Below are 20,847 nucleotides of genomic sequence, written 5' to 3' on the forward strand. Positions count from 1 at the left end.
TACAAAGCGCTCCACCTGACGCTTTGGTGCAGCAAAAGGCATTGATTCAGAGGAGAAAATACCATCGTACACCTGATAAAGCTGCAACATCGTAACTATATTCTCCTCCGTAGTATCCCCATGAATTGATTCAAAGGCGAGTTTGGGATTTTACCGGACTAAAGGTTCTGGAGTTTAGCATATTCCTCCACTCGTTTGCGACGACGGTTTTAATTTGCAGCCCGGTGAACCCTTTTCTTAGCGGGCTTTTGGTTCTTAACCCTGCTTTCGGACTTATTCCTTTCATTAGGAAGGCACAAGCGATTGATTTGCATTAAATCGTTTTCCCTGCATGGGCGTTTAGTCAACTCAGACAAGTCTGCATAGTTGATATTTGTGTCTGATAAATAATCAGGCCAGTGGTGTTGTGTAAAAAACGTGGGAGGGACTGTCTCACCACAAATAGAACTTTCCTCAATAACTGAGGAATCAAGTTCTAAATCGGCACTCAATAAGTCCAGAGCCCTTTTGTATCTAAGCGACTTTCGTAAACAGGTAAGCGCTCCTTCGGTTCTATTGCCAGAACCGAGTTGCGCATGCATAGTTTTGATTAGATTAGCGACAGGGCCGATATGAGAACGTCGAATCTCGAGTTCTAATCGAGCAACTGTCTCGATTTCAGATTGAGACCACAGCCTTCCTTTCCCTTCAGGAATTTCCTGACTATACTCGATCTTATGTTTGTGACGACGGTGCTGCGACAGTCCAGATTTTGATGTAAAAGAAAGTGCACAAATGTCGCAAAGGAATCTCAGACCTGGAGAAAAGGTTATTTCAGGTTCTAAGCACCATAACACAGTATCTCCACTCTAATTTGAGTGGATAATTTAAAGTTATAAAATGGGCCAAGCTGTTGTTGGCCGCAATAATCGTAGTGAAATTAACTACGAAAAAGTATATAGAGCAAGATATGACTCCTCAGTCTTTATAATACGCACTGATGGCATCCAACACACGTCAGAAAGCAAAATAAAGGCAAAATGAGCGTGACTGCCTAGGTTTTAGCACAAGGCTGACTCTCTAACCTCGTCCCGACTCTCGCCACGTGAAGGCAACCTAGTTCAGATTTTAAGAGAGACATAGTTACTCCCGCCGTTTACCCGCGCTTGGTTGAATTTCTTCGCTTTGACATCCAGAGCACTGGGCAGAAATCACATTTGGGCAACACCGATCAACGGCCATTGTTTTAATTAGACAGTCGGATTCCCCTCGTCCGTGCCAGTTCTGAGTTGGCTGTTAGTTGCCGACCGAAACGGTCGCGCCAGGCACGAGACCCAGCACGCCGCGCAGCTGAAATATTCCACGGGAAGGCCCCGACGCTGGTCCGGGCTCAACCAAACCATTGCCAGTCGGTCTCGCCCAGTCCCGGTTCAGTGCCAGACCCGCTTCGGACCTCAGCCCGATCGTCCCAGCCCTCAGAGCCAAACCTTGTTCCGAAGTTACGGATCGGTTTCGCTGACTTCCCTTACCTACACTGTAAATTTTTTCTACATATTGAGAACACATTTAAGACACTTTAAGATCCCTATATACTGTAACAGTTTTAGATCACTCAGCGCTTGCAGAACTCTAGAAACAGTCGAGCCAAAAGCGATTTAAATATGTGCTTTAGTGTTCTAATATTTAATATATGAGATCTAGTAGTGCACCAAAGTGATCTTAAATTGCGATCTATTGGTGTGAATTAGGATCACTAGCGTAACTAGTTTTGATCACTGCAATTTTGGAAATCACTCTGAGATCACTTATGTTTTTCGATACGACCACTGAGTGATCTCCCGCTACACCCTCTACCGGTTCATTTTCCACATAGGACAATCCTCTAAAAGTTACTAAAGTTTAATTTTCCTAACCCTATACTTCGAATCATAAAAAAATAATTTTCAAATAAAATTCAAAATCAGTTTATTTCATTCAACAAAGCGTATATATCAAACTTTGTTCCAAATTTTCATAAAGTCGATTCAACCTTTACCGCCTTGGAAGCCAATTTATAGTAGTTGTGCTTCAATACTAGCTATTTTGCTAGAGCCATTATTTGTATATACTGTTTCGGGTAATTTAACTCGAAAGAGTAATATATAGCAATAAGCAGACTTATGACATTCGTCAATTCCATGTATTTTTCCGCCAAATGTATTTTAAGTCCAATTATGGCGCAATCATTAGGTTCATTGCCCGCGAAGCTTATTTCAGCCATGGGAGGACCCTCTAACATTTCCTGTATTATATCGTCAAATTCTTCCGTCTTCACTTGTTTTGTAATTGGAAGAGATTTGATGCCCTTCGATTGCGTTACAGCAACTTTTTTTTTTCAAATATACTCCATGCTTGAAAGTTTTTTCTTTCATTCTATAAAAACAATAACATTTGCAAGACACATTTACCAAAATGCGACATAATTTACCTTTGCAGTCAAGAATTTCTTTGAAAACACCATTATTGCGTTGAAAAACACCTCAACATTTTTGTAAAACTCATCATACACCTTAGTTCCAAGTGTTAGGCGTAGCTCGTACAAAACTAAAAAACCTTGAAAATTTTAGTTTAACCTTTTATCATAAGGCCTATCTGCGTAGTATTAATTTCAAAAAGACCGCTAACCGCTCTGCCATTTTCAAAACATGGGTAAAGAGTAAGAAACGGCGCAATTGAATATTCTTTTTGGTTTTTCAAGAAAAAAGTGGGATTAGGGTATGACTGCCGAAGTAATGCCTTGATGGTGCCCCAATCAATTTTTTTCTTTTCCCATTCTTTCTTTTTTTTCAGTTAATTCTTTAATGTCATCTTCATCAAGAATTTCGCCAATAAAATTGTCTCGAGAGTAACTGAGTTAAAATAAAATAATTTTTGTTATTTTTTCAACAACAAAAATACATTGCTTGAGATTACCTAATTGGCTTAGATTTTGGCGTTTTTACAGTTTTGGTAATAACAACTGTTGGAACTACCCCATTACTTAATTGTTCTGTGCTAGAAATATCAACAGATACTGCTACAATTTTCATAAATCCTTTGGCTTGGTTAAGTGACGCGTCATCTTGAAATCTTCTTTGTTTCCCTCGTTTCTTTCTGATTTATTAGACTCAAACATTTTGTCAACTCTTTCTACGTTTCAATTCAATGTAAATATCGTTAGATTATATACTCAGCTCATAGTTTTACTTTAAACTTAAATTCGGATTGCTATTTTATATACCTACCCACGGAGTATTTCCAGACATTTTGAGACATTCGTACTTCTCAATCCATCCACCGTCATTTGATTGCAAATTCTTGAGTCATTTACCCAACGCAAAGCGCATTCCGATATAAAAGTGGATCAGTATCCCTTTTCCGTAACACATTTGTTTAGGAGGGCGCTTGTGACAAGTGGGGAGAAAGTTGGTAGCTCAATCCCTGCTGCAAACAAACAATTTTGCATACTTTCACTTATATGTTATGACCAGAGAAATAATTAATAATTTGCAAAGGAAAAAAAGGAAATTTAAAAGTAAATTAGTGAAAAGTTAATGGAAAGCCTTTAATTAAAAAATATCTCTTGAATAGTGCCAAAAATATTGGCTAATCTAGAATAGAAAGCAAAACTTTAGGATAAATAATAGCAAAATTGTAGGAAAATACATGAGAAAACAATTATAGGAAATTACAGGATAACAATTAAAAAGTAAGAAATAAAAGAATTCTAGTCACCGTGGTATGGGTTTTAACTTTATATAGATTTACCTTCTTTAGACTTATCAATTTCAATGGTAGAAGAGATACTAGGACCATCAGCCTTTTTTAAAATCATTAATTGGACCTATTCGGAAACGATAGCATTGTAGTTAATTAAATTTTTATTGAATTCGTACCAGGTTCAATTAAAGTCTTTGAAAACTTTAACTACATTGGAAATTTACGAACATATTGAATAAATACATAAAAGACAATTTTAATAAATACCTTCTGCTATATCGGTACGAGGATTCCTAAAGTTAGTTATGTCACTTTCAACGACTGACGAAACAATTGGACTTTCCACATTTGTTAAATCATTGCTTGCACCTAGAGAAAAAGTGTCAAGCTTCTCATTGTAGCCGTAATGAATATCTGTTGAACTACCGAGACTCTTACTTGGCTCCGAATTAGTAACCTTGAGAACGTTACCAATATCAGAAGAGAAGTTTGATTGCTCAAGCACCTGAATATGGTTATTACTACCTAGAATATATTTTGTGAATTGTAAGTCTCAGCTTTAAAATAGTTTTAAATAAATGTGTGTGCACTTGCCATCTTTGGTCTCTTTGCTTCCCGAGTTAGTGTAATTAGTTTTTTGAATAACATGGTTGTTACCATTTCTTAAAATGACTATAAAGAAATGTAAAATCTGAAATGTGACAAGCATTATACCTAAAGCATACAGGGTGTTTCTGAAAAGTCCATCACAAATTAAGGGGCGTGTTTATGGGACCAAACTGAGCGGAAAGTACCAAAGAACATGGGGTGTACAACATTTTGTTACGGAGATATGGCCTTCCAAACATTCGCCCCTAAAACAAGGAAATATCCAAAAATGAGGAGTAACACTTAAGACCGACTAACCAGCTTGTTTAAAATTACTAGACAATTTCAATAGCCTTTAATCGAACAATTGATTTCTACCTTTACTAATCAGAAGCGTATAAATGAGTAGAAGTATGCCTACGGTGGTAATGTAAAATTAATCCCAAGTGACATGATGTTTCAAGATCTTCCCAGCACCAAGTAAAATGGTTCTGATTGAAGGGACTTTTATTAGCACAGCGTAAACAACGTTATTTTCAGGAATTAGTCCAAATGTCCACGGGCGGCATTACAAAAACGAGGCAGTCTTTCGAATGATACTTGGACATGTTGGAAGATCCCTGGCTTGTTCCTGTTATCTCAAACCGTAAAAAGCTACGCAAATCTTCATCATCACGGACAACACTCTTGTACGTTAGGTATGACCTTGAGAAAACCTAAAAGGACATCTCGAATGTATTTGAAAAACCCATCTCCAATTAAGGGGCGTGTTGTTTGTTTCCAACAGAGTAAACTCGCCCAGAGAACAATTACAATGCAGAGCCACGTTTCGGCGTTAATGGCCCACAAAGGTGGTCCCAAACAAAAGAACAAACTTTAATTTGTTTCGTTCAGTAAGTGTTTCATGTGTCATAGATAAAACGCCATGATTAATGCACGAAGAAAATGTTATTGACAAGTTTTCGGACCGCGATGCTGAAATGTGGTGGTGCACCATCGTGCATGAACCACATTCTGTTTATTAAACCTAAGGGTACGTCTTCGAGTAGTTCTGGTAAATCGTCCCGTAAGAACTACAAGTAAGCCACACCGTTTAACCTGGGCTCTAGGAAATATGGCCCAATTAAATTGTCACCCACAATACTACACCACACGTTTAAGCTGAATTGTACTTTGTGAATTCTAACGCAAGTTGCGTGTGGTTTTTTCTTAATCAGCAAACCAATTGGCGGCTGCTTGTTTTTGGATCGTCCTCGAAAATAGTGAGAACTTCGCCTATTCTTAAAAAACAGAGCACTAAAACAGAGCACTATGTTTTTTAAGAAAGGAATAAAAGAGGTTTCACGTACATGTGTTTGTTTTATTAAACTCATAATTCAACGAAGTCTGTTACAATGCCTTTCTTCACAAATGCCGAATATGCGGATATGCACCTAATGTATGGACTAGCCGAGGGGAATGCCGCTGCAGCTGTACGCTTGTATCAGGAAAGATTTCCGCAGAGGCGACTACCAAATCGACTGACGTTCGAGGCTGTGGACAGACGTTTGAGGCAAGATGGACGAATCCAACCGGCTGGACCTCAACCTAGAGCGAGAGCCATCCCAGAGGCCGTAGAAGACGAAGTTCTCACCATTTTCGAGGACGAGCCTGAATCAAGTACCCGACAAGTTGGTCGCCGATTAGGCGTAAACCACACGCTCGTGTGGAAAATCCTCAGAAGCCACCGGTTTCATCCTTTCCATGTTCAAAAAGTTCAAGGTTTGAATCCAGCGGACTACCCACGACGCACGGCGTTTTGTCAGTGGTTTCTGGCTAAAGTAAACGATATCGATTTCCCACGGGATTTGTTGGTTACTGACGAAGCTAACTTTTCACGGGATGGTATTATTAACTTACATAATAAACATCAATGGTCCCAGCTAAACCCCCACGCAACTTGCGTTAGAAGTCACCAAGTACAATTCAGTTTAAACGTGTGGTGTGGTATTGTGGGTGACAATTTAATTGGGCCATATTTCCTAGAGCCCAGGTTAAACGGTGTGGCTTACTTGCAGTTCTTACGGGACGATTTACCGGAACTACTCGAAGACGTACCCTTAGGTTTGGTAAACAGAATGTGGTTCATGCACGATGGTGCACCACCACATTTCAGCATCGCGGTCCGAAATTATCTTAACGCGACCTTCCCTTTGCGGTGGTTAGGTCGAGGTGGACCTGTGGAGTGGCCTGCTCGATCACCCGATCTGAACCCTTGTGATTTCTTTCTTTGGGGCCACCTGAAAGACTTAGTTTATCAGACTGAAGTGCCCGATGTTGAAGAGCTACGTCGACGAATAATTCACGGCTGTCAAACAATTCGCGAAACTCCAGGCATTTTTCAACGTGTAAGGGAATCATTTGTAAGACGTGCTAATGTGTGCCTTAACGCGGGTGGTGAACACTTTGAACAATTTTTGTAACTAGTTGCAATTAAATGTTAAAACTTGTCAATAAATTCATTTTCTTCGTGCATTAATCATGGCGTTTTATCTATGACACATGAAACACTTACTGAACGAAACAAATTAAAGTTTGTTCTTGTTTTTGGGACCACCTTTGTGGGCCATTAACGCCGAAACGTGGCTCTGCATTGTAATTGTTCTCTGGGCGAGTTTACTCTGTTGGAAACAAACAACACGCCCCTTAATTGGAGATGGGTTTTTCAAATACATTCGAGATGTCCTTTTAGGTTTTAGTGTTGTCCGTGATGATGAAGATTTGCGTAGCTTTTTACGGTTTGAGATAACAGGAACAAGCCAGGGATCTTCCAACATGTCCAAGTATCATTCGAAAGACTGCCTCGTTTTTGTAATGCCGCCCGTGGACATTTGGACTAATTCCTGAAAATAACGTTGTTTACGCTGTGCTAATAAAAGTCCCTTCAATCAGAACCATTTTACTTGGTGCTGGGAAGATCTTGAAACATCATGTCACTTGGGATTAATTTTACATTACCACCGTAGGCATACTTCTACTCATTTATACGCTTCTGATTAGTAAAGGTAGAAATCAATTGTTCGATTAAAGGCTATTGAAATTGTCTAGTAATTTTAAACAAGCTGGTTAGTCGGTCTTAAGTGTTACTCCTCATTTTTGGATATTTCCTTGTTTTAGGGGCGAATGTTTGGAAGGCCATATCTCCGTAACAAAATGTTGTACACCCCATGTTCTTTGGTACTTTCCGCTCAGTTTGGTCCCATAAACACGCCCCTTAATTTGTGATGGACTTTTCAGAAACACCCTGTATACATAGTTTTAACTAAAGGGTTTTTTGCAATAATCGTGTCTTTTCATTTTCCACCCATGTACCTAATGCATTATTGAGTTTTGGTTTAAAATCTGTTTGCAGAGTGATGAATTATTGGGAAACTGGACATCAAATCCGAAACAGTTACCTATAGCAAGGGAATGCGTGCTCAAAGTATATGAAGCAAAAACAAAGATTGAAATTCTCTAAGACGTCCTTCCATGATGTCAGTCTCATGTTCATACTATTCGCGGCCTTGAACATGCTGTTCATATTGATCTTTTTCATCGAAATCTGGTATGCGCGAAAGAATTCAAGGGTAGAGCAAGCTCTCACAGATATGGAACTGGATATATACTTCAGTTAAATCACGGCTAGGACTGTTCACGAGCTCGAGGCAGCTCTGTTGGTAAGTCATTAGGTTGGGATTGTCATTTGACCCGCTTGCTGCTCGTTGCTTTCCAAAGTATCGTTCTAATGGATCCTGATTAAATCGTTCGGTGAAAACAAACTTAGCTCCTTTGCCGAGTAGAAATTGAGTCGCTTCAGTAATGGAGTTTACCGTAATCCTTAATCCTTCTCTGGTTTCTCGACTTAACAACATCTTGGATTTATCAAACCCTTTTGGTGCCACCAAATTTTCAACATCTTCTTCCCAATCATCAAAATATCGCAGAAAGGTTTCCTTTAGCCATTTAAATCGCCAATCATCTACGCTTCGATACGGATCTTGAAAACAGTTCCTTTTATATTTTCCAGTTGTTAAATTTCTTACGTTGACGGCGTCGAAAAAAATATTCACCATTTTAATAAAGGTTATTGTTTCCGAGGCGTCATCCCCGACTAGTCTTTCCATTGCAACCGCCATAGTCTTGCTCAAAACTTGTACAGCATAACTGACCTTCATTCTTGAAAATGATGTTAGATAAACATGATCATAACGAATTTTAGGGGCGAGCTTAAGACCTGAATCAAGCTCACAGTCTTTTTTAAATGTCTCTTCTACGTGAGACCATAGTGAAAGTTTAACATTCTTTTTAAAAATCTTGTATTTTTTGAGTTCCCACTGGATTCAAGACCATTTCGTAAATTTTAAACTAGATGTGGCACGTCTGAGACAATATATATCCCTTTAGAATACAAATTTTTGGTCTTATAACCAATTTCGGAAGGGTTGTCAACATTGCAACAACACATTTTAATTAATTTTTGATTAATTCCCGCTTTGTCACAAACAACAGTCAATATTTTCAATCGCTTCCCATAATATGCCGTAAAGCTCGTCAGCTTTCATTTTATCACACGCAAAATACGCGTAGGGGTATTTAAAACTTCCGGTCAAGCTTCTAATCATTAGTTGCATGACATGCGTTGCTAATTGTGGTGGTTTGCAAGGGTCCTCCTCTATAGTATCTATTAGTTTTTTAATCTTCTTCTGGCTTTCGTTGGAGTTAATGTGGCCTACAATCTCTGCATTACTAACGCGGTATATAAGATCTTGTTTAATGCTCATCTCCTCAATCATAAGAGCAAAGCATTTCTGATGATCACTAAGAGTTTCATGTTTCATGGCCTCTCTCATTTCATGTATAGTCTCTTTTTTAAAGCCACTGTCCGTTCCAAGGTCTTTGGAATAGTTGTAGAGTGTCCTTCGAGTCGGAAGTGTAAATGCCTGCCTCAAAGTTTTATAAGTGCTAGCTAATTTGCTCTTTATGTACATACACCAGTGTATTATAGCACGGTGCCACTTTTTGGGTCTACTGCTTTTAGCATTGGCCAAGCGAAGTTGTTGTTGTAAAAAGAATCTTTGAAATTTTCCAGGAATTTCAAAAGGATTACGCTCAATTGACTATTGCATTTCTTTGCTTTCTTCCTGAATTACTTCTACCCCATCCTTCTCAATTGATTTATGAATTTTGGCTAACAATGACTTATTTTTCCTGTATAGCACTTTGTTTTTAACCTTTAGAGCGGCGTATCTAATTCTGACGTCTTGAGAATTTAAAGTTTTTAGATTTGTTGGTTTTGGGAAAACAGTTCTGGCGTTTTTGCGCTTAACTCGTTTCATCAAAATTATTTGCAATAAATTACATTTTTGGCAATGGTTTTTCTTTTTCTTATAGATTAAATATTCACAATTATTTGAACGAAGGCTGTTAGATTTGTGAGAGTATTATTATTATTATTGTTGATGAGGCGGGGCTCACGCCCTAGCACCGATGCCAAAGGCATATTGTGCAACCTCATACTCAGGCCTTGAAGAGGCCCGTAGCCGCAGCGTAGCGAAGAATTCGCTCCACCGTAAAGGAGGAGACCCGCGAGGGCTCCACAGTGTGTGAATCAAAATGTTCTAGTCTAAGCGAGGCGAAGAAGTCGCACTTGCAAAGTACGTGAGCGGATGTTTCTTCCTTCTCCTGGCACGACCTGCAGAGGGGGTCGTCAGCAAGACCCATCAGATGGAGGTGCCTATTTAGCCGACAGTGTCCGGTCAGAAGACCGGTGGCCAGCCTAATATCCCATCTGCTGAGCGAAATTAGGTCTCTAGCACGAGACCTGCAGGGACCATTGACTAACTGTTTTGTCTGTCTCTGGCCATCCATGTCATGCCAGAGCTGGTTTTGTATGACAGTCATCCTGTCATGCAGACTCCGTTTGACATGCCCGTAGGGGATGGGGACGGCCGGCTCCGGCCCCAAGAGCTTGGCCTCCGCGCCCCTTTTCGCAAATCTATCGGCTTGCTCATTGCCATAATAACCGCTATGCCCTGGCACCCAGTACAACAGAACCCTGTTGCAGGACGCCAGTTGCGCTAGCAGATCAAGGCAGCTACGCACCAGTTGAGAGGTAATCTGACACTGGTCCAGCGCATTCAGGGCGGCCTGACTGTCAGAATAGATCCTCACAGTCCGTCCGTTATACCCTTTGTTAATGCAGTAGTCTGCGCAATAACAGATCGCGGCAATTTCCGCTTGGAACACACTAGCAAAGGTGCCCAGGCAAGCAGAAAAACCGACCCTTGTAGTTTGGCAGTAATAGCCGGCGCCAGCGCCGGAATCAGTCTTGGAACCATCGGTGAACCAAATAGTTTCACCCCCAGTGCCAAGAGGCAGCAGGTTAGTCCACTCGGCCCGACTGGGAAAGTGGATGCTGAATGGCTTAGTGAAATCAAAGCTGGTAACGGTTTTGTCAGAGCACATCGTTAACGACGGCTCAAGTGCAGCGTACTCCCGAAAGAGCTTCGTATGGCTGTAATCCCAAAGTCTTGGAACCCAACAGCCATTAATGTGGAGCCTGTAGGCCCCCATGACAGCCTCCTCCTCAATGAAAAGATGAAGAGGTAGCATGTCAAGAAGCACCTCCAGGGAAGCAGTTGGGGTCGATCTCATGGCCCCTGTAACACCAATGCAGGCAAGCCTTTGAAGCTTGCGCAGGGCAGCCTGCACCGTCTTCAGCCGGACCCTTGTCCACCAGACAAGTGCCCCGTAAGATAGTATGGGTCTGATGATCCCAGTATAGAGCCAGTGTACAGCCTTGGGGTTGAGGCCCCAAGTCTGGCCGACTGAGCTCCTGGTCCTCCAGAAAAGCATCTTGGCCTTCTTGATACACCGATCAAGATGCGGCTTCCATGTGAGTCTGCAGTCAAAGGTCACCCCCAGGTATTTCACCTCGGAGGACTTTGTCAGGACCTGGCCAAAGAAGGAGATATCATTGAACAGATCCTTAGTATTCTTCCTCGTAAACGGAACAAGGACAGTTTTATCAGGATTAACGGAAAGGTTAACCGCCTGACACCATTGCTCCACGCTAGAGAGAGCAGATCTCATAAGTGTGGTGACAGTATCCGGGAACTTCCCGGTAAAGACTATTGCTACATCGTCCGCATACCCGAAGCAGCTACAGCCCCCAGCACCCCCGAGTCTCTCCAAGAGTTCGTCCACCACCAGGCACCACAACAGGGGGGAGAGCACTCCACCCTGAGGGCAGCCCCGGCTGGTAGTCACCCCTAGAGAGTCCCCAAGGAGGGACGCCGACACCTCGCGGTCGGTAAGCATGGACTTGATCCAGCGGCCAAGAGTGTCGCTGATGCCAAATCTCTTAACAGCTTCAGTAATAACCGAGCTAGAGACCTTGTCAAAGGCCCCCTCAATATCGAGGAAGACGGCCAGTGAAATTTCCTGAAACTCGAATGCCCTGTCCAGGCAATTCGTGAGGCCGTGAAGGGCCGTCTCAGTTGATTTACCTTTTTGGTAAGCAAATTGTGAAGAAGAGAGAGGAGTTACCGAAAGTACCTCGTCTCTAATGTACCTGTCCACCAGCTTCTCCAGGATTTTGAGGAAGAAGGAGGTCAGGCATATGGGCCTAAATGCCTTCGCCTCGAGGTAGGAAACCTTCCCGGGCTTGGGAATAAAGATGACCCTAGATCGCTTCCAATCACAAGGTATGTGACCGAGAGCAATGCAAAGTCTATAGATTTTGCATAACGGAGAGGCGATGTGGTCTAAGCCCTCCTGCAAAAGCCGAGGGAAGACCCCATCGGGTCCCGGAGACTTGTAGGGCTCAAAACAGTTGACAGCCCAACGAAGCTTGGGAATCGTAACAACCTGCCTGGCTACAAGCCAGTCCTCTCTCTTCGCCCTGTGCAGAACAGGGTATAGAGAGTCAGGGCTTGTTGGATTGATTGGAGTGGAGTCAGGGAAGTGGACCTCCAGCATATGCTTGAGAGTCTCAGCCCCAGACTTAGTGTACACACCCTCCTGCAACTTAATAGTGTTAAGACGATGTGTGTTGTCGTGCGCTAGGATCTTCATGACCCTAGCCGTGGCAGGGACATTGGAGACTTGCTCACAGAAGGTCCGCCAAGAGTCCTTCTTAGCAGCTCTAATGGCCCTGTTGTAGGTATTAAGGGACTGCCTGTATCCAGTCCAGTCTCCCGTGCGCTTGGCTTTGTTGAAGAGCCTGCGCGTGTATTTCCGAAGCCGGCTGAGATCCGCATTCCACCAAGGGACAAGCCTCGAGCGGTTAACGGTCTTGAGTGGGCAGTTCCGGTGAAACGACTCAATGATAGAGCTCTCTAAGTCACCAGCAGCCCTATCAAGTTCGTAAGGTGAAGTGAGTTTAGGGGTGTGACCATCTCCGTAGCGTAGGATAAGGTCTTCCTTATAGCCGGTCCAATTGGTCCGTTTTGGATTGCGTACCTCCGTCCCCGCCGGGACAGAGGTAGTCGCGACAGTAAAGCAGATGTGCCTATGATCCGACAGAGACGGCTCAGTAGACACATGCCAGTTAGACACGGAAGACGCGAGGTTTTCCGTGGCTAGCGTGAGGTCAATGACCTCCCTTCTATTAGAAGTAACAAAAGTGGGTTCATTGTTTTGATTAAGAATATGGAGTTTACAACCAACTAAATATTCTAGTAAATCATCACCTCTCCTGTTGCAGTCAGAACTGCCCCACGTGATGTGATGAGCGTTGGCGTCGCAGCCAATGATTAGTTTGTCCCCTCTCCTTTCACATTGATCGACCAAATTGATCACCTCAATTGTCGGGAGAGAGTCCGCGTCGTGGGCAAAGTAAGCAGAGGCGGCCGTGATAGTCAACTTGGCATTCCCAGTGGCCAGGACTAGCTTCACGGCCGCCGTGTCCTGGGACGTGTACAGCGGTAGAGAGATACAGCAAAGATCCCTCCGAACCAGAATACACGCCCTAGGTCTAGCAGCAGTATGGTCATAAAATAGTGACCCTTGTGAGAGTAATGAGCCATACGAATATTTGTATGAAAATGTGGCTGAAAGATGTTTGATGTAACACCCCAACAGGCACTCCAATTCAAATCTAACTGATCTAACAAATTGAGAAACCTTTCAAAAGTTGATATGTAAGATCCATGGGAAGCCAGGAGTTAGTGATTCGTGTCTAGTTCTTTGTAAAATATAAAAATCTTGATTCCCATTGCCTCAGAAATGTCTATTTGGATTGTTACGACACCTTCACTTTTTTTCGAAAGGGTAAAGGTATTAGTTTCACAGGAAACTGCCCAAATAAATGTACAGGATGTTTGGTGCTCTAATAATTGAGCCTTGAAGTCTTTAAAATTTAACTCCGTGGGATTTGCGCGAGTGCTGATAGCTTGAACTGTGTCTTGAAGTATTTCATCAATGGTGATTGGTGTGATTTCATTTCTGGTTTTATCCTGGAGAGAAATATTTTGAAAAGAAACTATCACCGTTGGTTTTCCATCTCATGAAAATAGCCTAGATAATATAAAAATATTCTTACTAACTCCAGTACTTCCGTCATAGTTGAATGAGCAGGTTCAATAATTTGGTCACTTGAGTAAGCGGAGTAACTCTTTCCATTTTTGTTTACAGAAAGTTGAAAGAAAGGTGCTCGCTCTTTGGCTTCTTCCTGATCATGTAAAGCGGATGGGTATGGATTTTCTGATTCCCTCCCATTGGACCGAAATCCCATTCAACCGAAACTAAAGAAGGGAGGTCCCATTGGACCGAAATCCCGCACCTTGGGCGGTTTACGAAAAGTGGAGATAGCCATGAATGGCGGCACTTAACGTTAGTGTACACTGCCTAGTAATCTCCGATTAAAACGAAGTAGCAATGAGTTAACCGTAGAATCGGTTTTAAAGACTTATGTTAATTTAAAGGAAAGCTAAAATAAGCCGTAAACCGTAACATTTTCTTTAATGTTACTTAAAATTACAAAACGCTTTAACTTGAATAAAAAGTCTAATAATTTTTTCTCTGTTTATTTCAACTTGGTTGTTTCAAATTGAATAGTGTTCTAAAGTAATTTTCCAATGGTATTTTCATGAAAAGTACGAAACTTTTACGTCGCTCAACCTAACCTAACCTAACCTAACCAAAACTAACCAAACCTAACCTAACCTAACCTAACCAAAGCAAACCAAACCTAACCTAACATAACAAAACAGTAATGTTTTGGAAAAGGCATATTATTTGAGAAGTCAATGAAGCTAAACATCAATATTCTGGAAAAGGCGTAGCATTGTTAAATGATTTATAAAATATTATTAACCTAACCTAACCAAACCTAACCTAACCAAAGCAAACCTAACCTAACCTAACCTAACCTAACCTAACCAAAGCAAACCTAATCTAACCTAACCAAACCTAACCTAACCTAACCAAACCTAACCAAACCTAACCAAACCAAACCAAACCAAACCTAACCTAACCAAACCAAACCTAACCTAACATAACAAAACAGTAATGTTTTGGAAAAGGCATATTATTTGAGAAGTCAATGAAGCTAAACATCAATATTCTGGAAAAGGCGTAGCATTGTTAAATGATTTATAAAATATTATTAACCTAACCTAACCAAACCTAACCTAACCAAAGCAAACCTAACCTAACCTAACCTAACCTAACCTAACCAAAGCAAACCTAATCTAACCTAACCTAACCTAACATAACAAAACAGTAATGTTTTGGAAAAGGCATATTATTTGAGAAGTCCATGAAGCTAAACATCAATATTCTGGAAAAGGCGTAGCATTGTTAAATGATTTATAAAATATTATTAACCTAACCTAACCAAACCTAACCAAACCTAACCTAACCAAACCTAACCTAACCTAACATAACAAAACAGTAATGTTTTGGAAAAGGCATATTATTTGAGAAGTCAATGAAGCTAAACACCAATATTCTGGAAAAGGCGTAGCATTGTTAAATGATTTATAAAATATTATTAACCTAACCTAACCTAACCAAACCTAACCTAACCTAACCTAACCAAAGCAAACCAAAGCAAACCTAACCTAACCTAACCTAACATAACAAAACAGTAATGTCTTGGAAAAGGCATATTATTTTGAGAAGTCAATGAAGCTAAACATCAATATTTTGGAAAAGGCGTAGCATTGTTAAATGATTTATAAAATATTACTAACCTAACCTAACCTAACCCTGTCCTAAATCAACGTCACCCCGTTGCATTCGAATCGATGATATCTCCTTATCTTACGCAAATCCCAGTGGTTCGAAAACCCGCCGTTCCGCTAGTTTCTTATCCAGTTTGGCGTATTTCGGTTGAATGGGATTTCGGTTCATTGGGAATTCGGTCCATTGGGAGGATACCGATTTTCTTGCGTTGGTCCTTTCTTATCAACAAAATGCAAATTGCAAACGTAATGATGTTTTTTCAAATTCCACACAGTAATCGATTTTCGATTGATTCTCGAAACCCATATTTTACTCAGTTCTAAATTAGAATTATTTTTTCCTGGCTTAGGTAGAGCGTAAAACTTTCTATCTTTATGATATCTATAATCGCTTTTACAAGTTTCTAAACAACAATATTTTCCCATTTTAAAACCGTTGCGCCAAGGTTGCGCGATGCCCTACAGGTCGCAAAACAGCCACACCTATTTTAACGTAAAGAGCAGACGAAATCTAAATAAATATCTCCACTAGGCGCCACTAAAGTAGTACGTTAAACCAAACTTGGTCCCACGGTTGAGTACGTACCACCCGCGCTAGAGGTATCCTATTTGCTATTCCAGTATAGTTCCCTCTTCCATGGTTTAATGTTCAACCGATTATTTATGATACTAACAAGGTCAAAATCATTAGTTCATTTCTTGATATTTTGACTTGAGTGTAATCATTTTCGTGGAATTCATCATAACTAAAAGAAAGAAAGCATCGAAGCCATAACCCGATTACAATCATACCCTTTAACTTCCGCGAAATTGTTGTCGTCATGACAGTCTGTTCTCGTAAAGACTCAAGATTTCACTTTCACCGAGACTCGGCCGAGGAGCGTTAACGCTTCCTGTAGGAGCATCGTTTTGTTCCTTATTCAAATTTTTTCCACGTGTGACAAGGATTTTTCTCAATTCCGCCATGACTTTTGTCAGAGACTCGTAATCACCACGTTCAATTTCAGTTGAAATTTTAGTTAAAGCGTTGAGCAATGCTTTGACGTGATAAATATTATTCAGAACAGTTCTAATTCCGGAATAATGAGGAGCGAGTTCAGCGAAAGAACGCAATTGATTTTGGCACTCTTCGGTATCAGTGCAGTAAGCAGTGTGTCCTAGAAACGGAACTATTTTCACGACTATTTCGTCCCCATCTGGTGGTATAGACACGTTTGATTTTGCGTAAAATTGTTTTCTTAATTCGCAAAGGTCCAAATCTGACTCAAAAATTTTAGTCAAAAATTTTTCATTGGAAGTCGCAACTGTGTTTACGAAAGCTAGTACTTTTGAAATGGCTTGATTTCTAACTTTACAAATATGATTGCATTCCCAATAAAAAGTTTTGGGTTGGGTTTCAATGAACCCACCTTCATTGATCACTAAATTTGCTTTGGGGTTCTTCTCCTCATTCTCAACATTGTTAAAAAGATTCGTAACAACCCACGACTCATTAATTTGTAAGACTCGTTCAATGTCATGAGTTTTGTCATTGTTGCTTATTTTAACGAAATTTCCCATTTCATCAACAAATAGTTCTTCAGTCGAATTGGAAGCACGTTCTCTCAGAAGTTTTCGTACACTACCATCAGAATTCATTTTAAAAATTTTGGTATAGCGTGACTCTTCGTCATTTTTCAATATTCTGCCATTATTCCCAATTGCATAATAGGTAATTTCATGAAAATAGGCTTCTTTTAGCCTATTGTGAAGCCTTTTCCCACCCCTAACTTCCGTCAAATTGTCACAAGTGACTGACCCAATTTGTTTGATTTTTTTGACAAAATCCTTAAATTCGCTAACCTTCCCTGGTAGTTGGGCGTGGTATGCCGAATGCATTTGCCTTTTCAAATGCAATATTTTACCAGCTAACAATTGGCATTTTAGCTTGTAAGAGACAAATTTGGTGCATCTTATACTAGTCTCAACGTCAAAAGACACTGCCAGCTTTTCAGTTAAACGTGTGACTAGAAACCGTTTGTAACTTTCGGCTATAAAGTTCTTGTTTTTCGTCTTGAAAATCCCCGCATTAAGGAGTCTTTTCGCAAAGACAAATTTATCCCGTTTAGTTGGTTTACTATTTTTTGAGCGCAAATTAGCGTCTCCACCTGGCGGCATAGTTCTCTTAGGTTTTTTCCCTGTCTCAAGTAGAGATTTACGCTCCACATAGTTTTTTGCACTATTACTCTTAAACAACGCCTTGTTTTTAACATAGTACTGTTTACACTTAAGTTTGTTAGTTTTATCATGTTTCAATGATTTACTCTGAACTTGCGATTTTAACCTGGTTTCCGCTCTTCTTTTTTGCATTACTAAGCGCATATATATTTTCTTTTGTTCTTCTCGAGAAACCATTTCGAATATTCGTAAAGAAATATAACACAGTTCTGTATTTTTGAAACAGATCTTAATTCCACACAGCAATTTTCAACTTGTGTTTGCAAAGAACCCGAAGTAGCTCTTGCACAAAGAACACCTTTGATCCGGAAAGAAATACAATAAAGCGTTCCACAAAGAACGCTTTTTGGAACCACAAAAAATCCAATATAGCGTTGCACAAAGAACGCTTTGGAACCACAAAGCTATCCAATAAAGCGTTGCACAAAGAACGCTTTGGAACCACAAAGCTATCCAATAAAGCGTTGCACAAAAAACGCTTTGGAACCACAAAGCTATCCAATAAAGCGTTGCATAAAAAACACTTTGGAACCACAAAGAAGTACAATTATATACACTCTTAAATAAAAAGAACATACAGTGAAATGTAAAATGTAATAAAAAGTAGTAGGCTTAACGTGAAGGGAAAAAAGAATAAAAATTAAACAAGAGAAAAAATGTAAATAATTTAATACAGACGTTGTAAAGTAATGGAACTAATAAAAGTTATTAGCCAATAAAAGATCAATTAGAAATGAAATTAATTGTAAGTCTTAGTAGTAGCGGAGAAAATCAAGTAGGAGAATTCAATACGTACCAAAAGGCGTCCGAAAACGAGGCGCTTAATATAAAAATAGGCTTAGTTAAAGAGGTAAATTTTTGTACAGTACAGGGCCGAAAATAAGCACAGGAACATTTATGGGCCATTGTCCACTGGAGTGTGCAAAGTTGGTTACAGGTTTAATTTTTGCCGTATGTATACACCCTTTAGAAACAGGGCGGCTCCTTTATGTAGCTCAGCATTTACATAAATATTTAAAATTTTATATATTATGATTATGATTATTCCTCACTTTCATTTTACACTATCAGTGCATAGCTTACTCGAATGACTCGATCACGCGCTCCACGACTTTCTAACGTTAATTGTGATTTTTTCTTTAATTCCTTCTTAACCGGCCAAGGCTAATAAAATGGACAGCTGGAAAATAACGGGAACGTTTACGTTACGAATAATAATAGCGATGGCGGCGGTCGTGGTGGTCGAGGCGGTCGCGGTAAACGTGGGGGGCGTCCGCGAATTTGCTATTTATGCAAAAAAGCAGGGCATTTTATTAGAAATTGCTCTGCCCTCAAAGGTACGGATCCTTTTTTAGAAGCTGATAGTGTGACCATGGATAAAGAATGCGGGTGAGGGAATTTGTTTTCACGCTATAGGATAGGCAACTCCCTATCTCGAACGACAGCTTTTTCTGTATATACTCTTTTACAACTGTAACGCTTCGCCCCGGGAAAGCTAATTTGGCCGGTCGTGAGGGGGTTACGCGATACAAGTCCCTAATGTCCGATAGCGAGGGGAGTTATGTAGGCCTAACTCAAATCGTCACTATCGTCCCATAAGGGAATTTAAACCAGAGGAAAATAAAACATACCTTGTGGTTGATCTTTTGAACAAATTCTTTATTAAATCGAAACGATATTTACTTTGAAAATATTTAAGTGAGATCCAAGATTGGAGGCGCGATGTCACGCAGAATATTAATAATTTCGTTCGCGAAATTCTTTTAGACCTAAACGGACCCGTGCCTGGTCCCGCGAAAACGAACACGAACTAACTTCGTTCAAGAACAAAAACGGAACTAACCCGCAGAAAACAAAAGCGAACTTACTGTTCGGAAACCAAAAGTGAACTGACTTATTAAAACAAACCGGCGTTCCTTCTCGTCTCGGTTTGAGTTTGGGAACAGGGGTTTTTGGATGGGATAGGAAAGGAGGAGGAGCTTAGATGTTGGCGGGCTGAACATAGTCCCAAAAGTGGACCAGGGTGCTCAGCCCTCCAACATCGTCTGCAACGGCTTCAGAGGTGAGGCCGCTGCATGCACCCCCTCGGAAAAGAAGGAGAAGATGGAGAAGAAAGCAGGGAAATAGGAAGAGAAAAGGATAGCGGGGAAATAACAAAACAAAAAAAGGCACGTCATGGATATAAGTCGAATGTTCAATCGGGGTGTATTCGTGTTTTCATGTTTCCATGATGTCGGTCCCATAGTATGAACTTCCGGGGGCAGAGCGAAGAAAAATGACGTCCGACTGCTGCGCATGTTTGGCATACGTAAGTCGCGCTGGGGCGGCGTAAGATGGGATACCCGTCCGGATGAATTGGATAAAGGCGGACGGCGATGCCGTTGGGGATCCCCTCCCAAGCAACGGGGAACAGGTCCCGATCTTTCGGGGGTTCCTGGAGATATGGTAGCTCCTCGAGGAACAGTTTATCATAGTCATCGAATTGGTACAGCCTGTCCTGTAAGATGGGAAGGGGACCATAGTCCTCGAATTCACGGTATGCTTGAGATCGGAGCGGAAATGGATTTGGCGGCCGTGGGACATCTGCATCGACGAGGTCAGGTTCCTGCTCGAGCTCAGGTTCTTGCACTGGTTCAGGCGTGAGGGGTCGTGGGGCGTCCACTATAGGCGGGTCCTGTGGTGGGACGTCAGCGAGAGGGGGAAAATTTTCGGGATCCTGGGCAACAACCTTGGGGGTTGTATTGGCGAGGTCTGGTTGAAGTGGTTCGGCCTCCTGTGGAATCGAAAGATCCACTCGGGGAACCACAGGCCATGGCGCCGGATAGAGGAGGGCGATCTCCAACATTATTTCGTCTAATGTGCGCCTTGGGATCTCTTCGGCAGCGGCCGCTTGATCTTGTCTTGGCCCGTCTTGGCCTGGGAGCACGTCCGGCAGGAAAATTGACGAGGGCGTGGGGGGTATCTGTCCGAGCCCGTTGGGTCAGGGCGAACGGGGCCTTGCTGAGGGTCGTGTCCCAGATCCTCGTTTTCGTCGTGTAAAATCAGTATGTCTGGTTCCGGAACCGGAGGCGCGATCCGAGGAGGGCGGACTTGTTCGTCGGGCGTCGGTTCTTCC

The 20,847-nt window shown here is 41.4% G+C and overlaps 1 protein-coding gene across 1 annotated transcript; it reads left to right on the forward strand.

Moving 5' to 3' along the window:
- Window positions 1-4,442: 4,442 nt before the first annotated feature.
- LOC149630974 (uncharacterized) lies at window positions 4,443-7,804 on the forward strand. Its single transcript, XM_089851163.1, has 3 exons — window positions 4,443-5,003; window positions 5,093-5,993; window positions 7,697-7,804. Exons 2-3 carry the CDS (start codon window positions 5,700-5,702, stop codon window positions 7,802-7,804), a joined length of 402 nt encoding a protein of 133 aa, XP_089707289.1. The 5' UTR covers window positions 4,443-5,003; window positions 5,093-5,699.
- Window positions 7,805-20,847: the final 13,043 nt, after the last annotated feature.

The sequence above is a fragment of the Phalangium opilio genome, unplaced genomic scaffold (assembly GCF_054372755.1).
Source record: "Phalangium opilio isolate 3A_F unplaced genomic scaffold, DU_Popi_V2 ptg000101l_1, whole genome shotgun sequence".
Classification (NCBI taxonomy): domain Eukaryota; kingdom Metazoa; phylum Arthropoda; class Arachnida; order Opiliones; family Phalangiidae; genus Phalangium; species Phalangium opilio.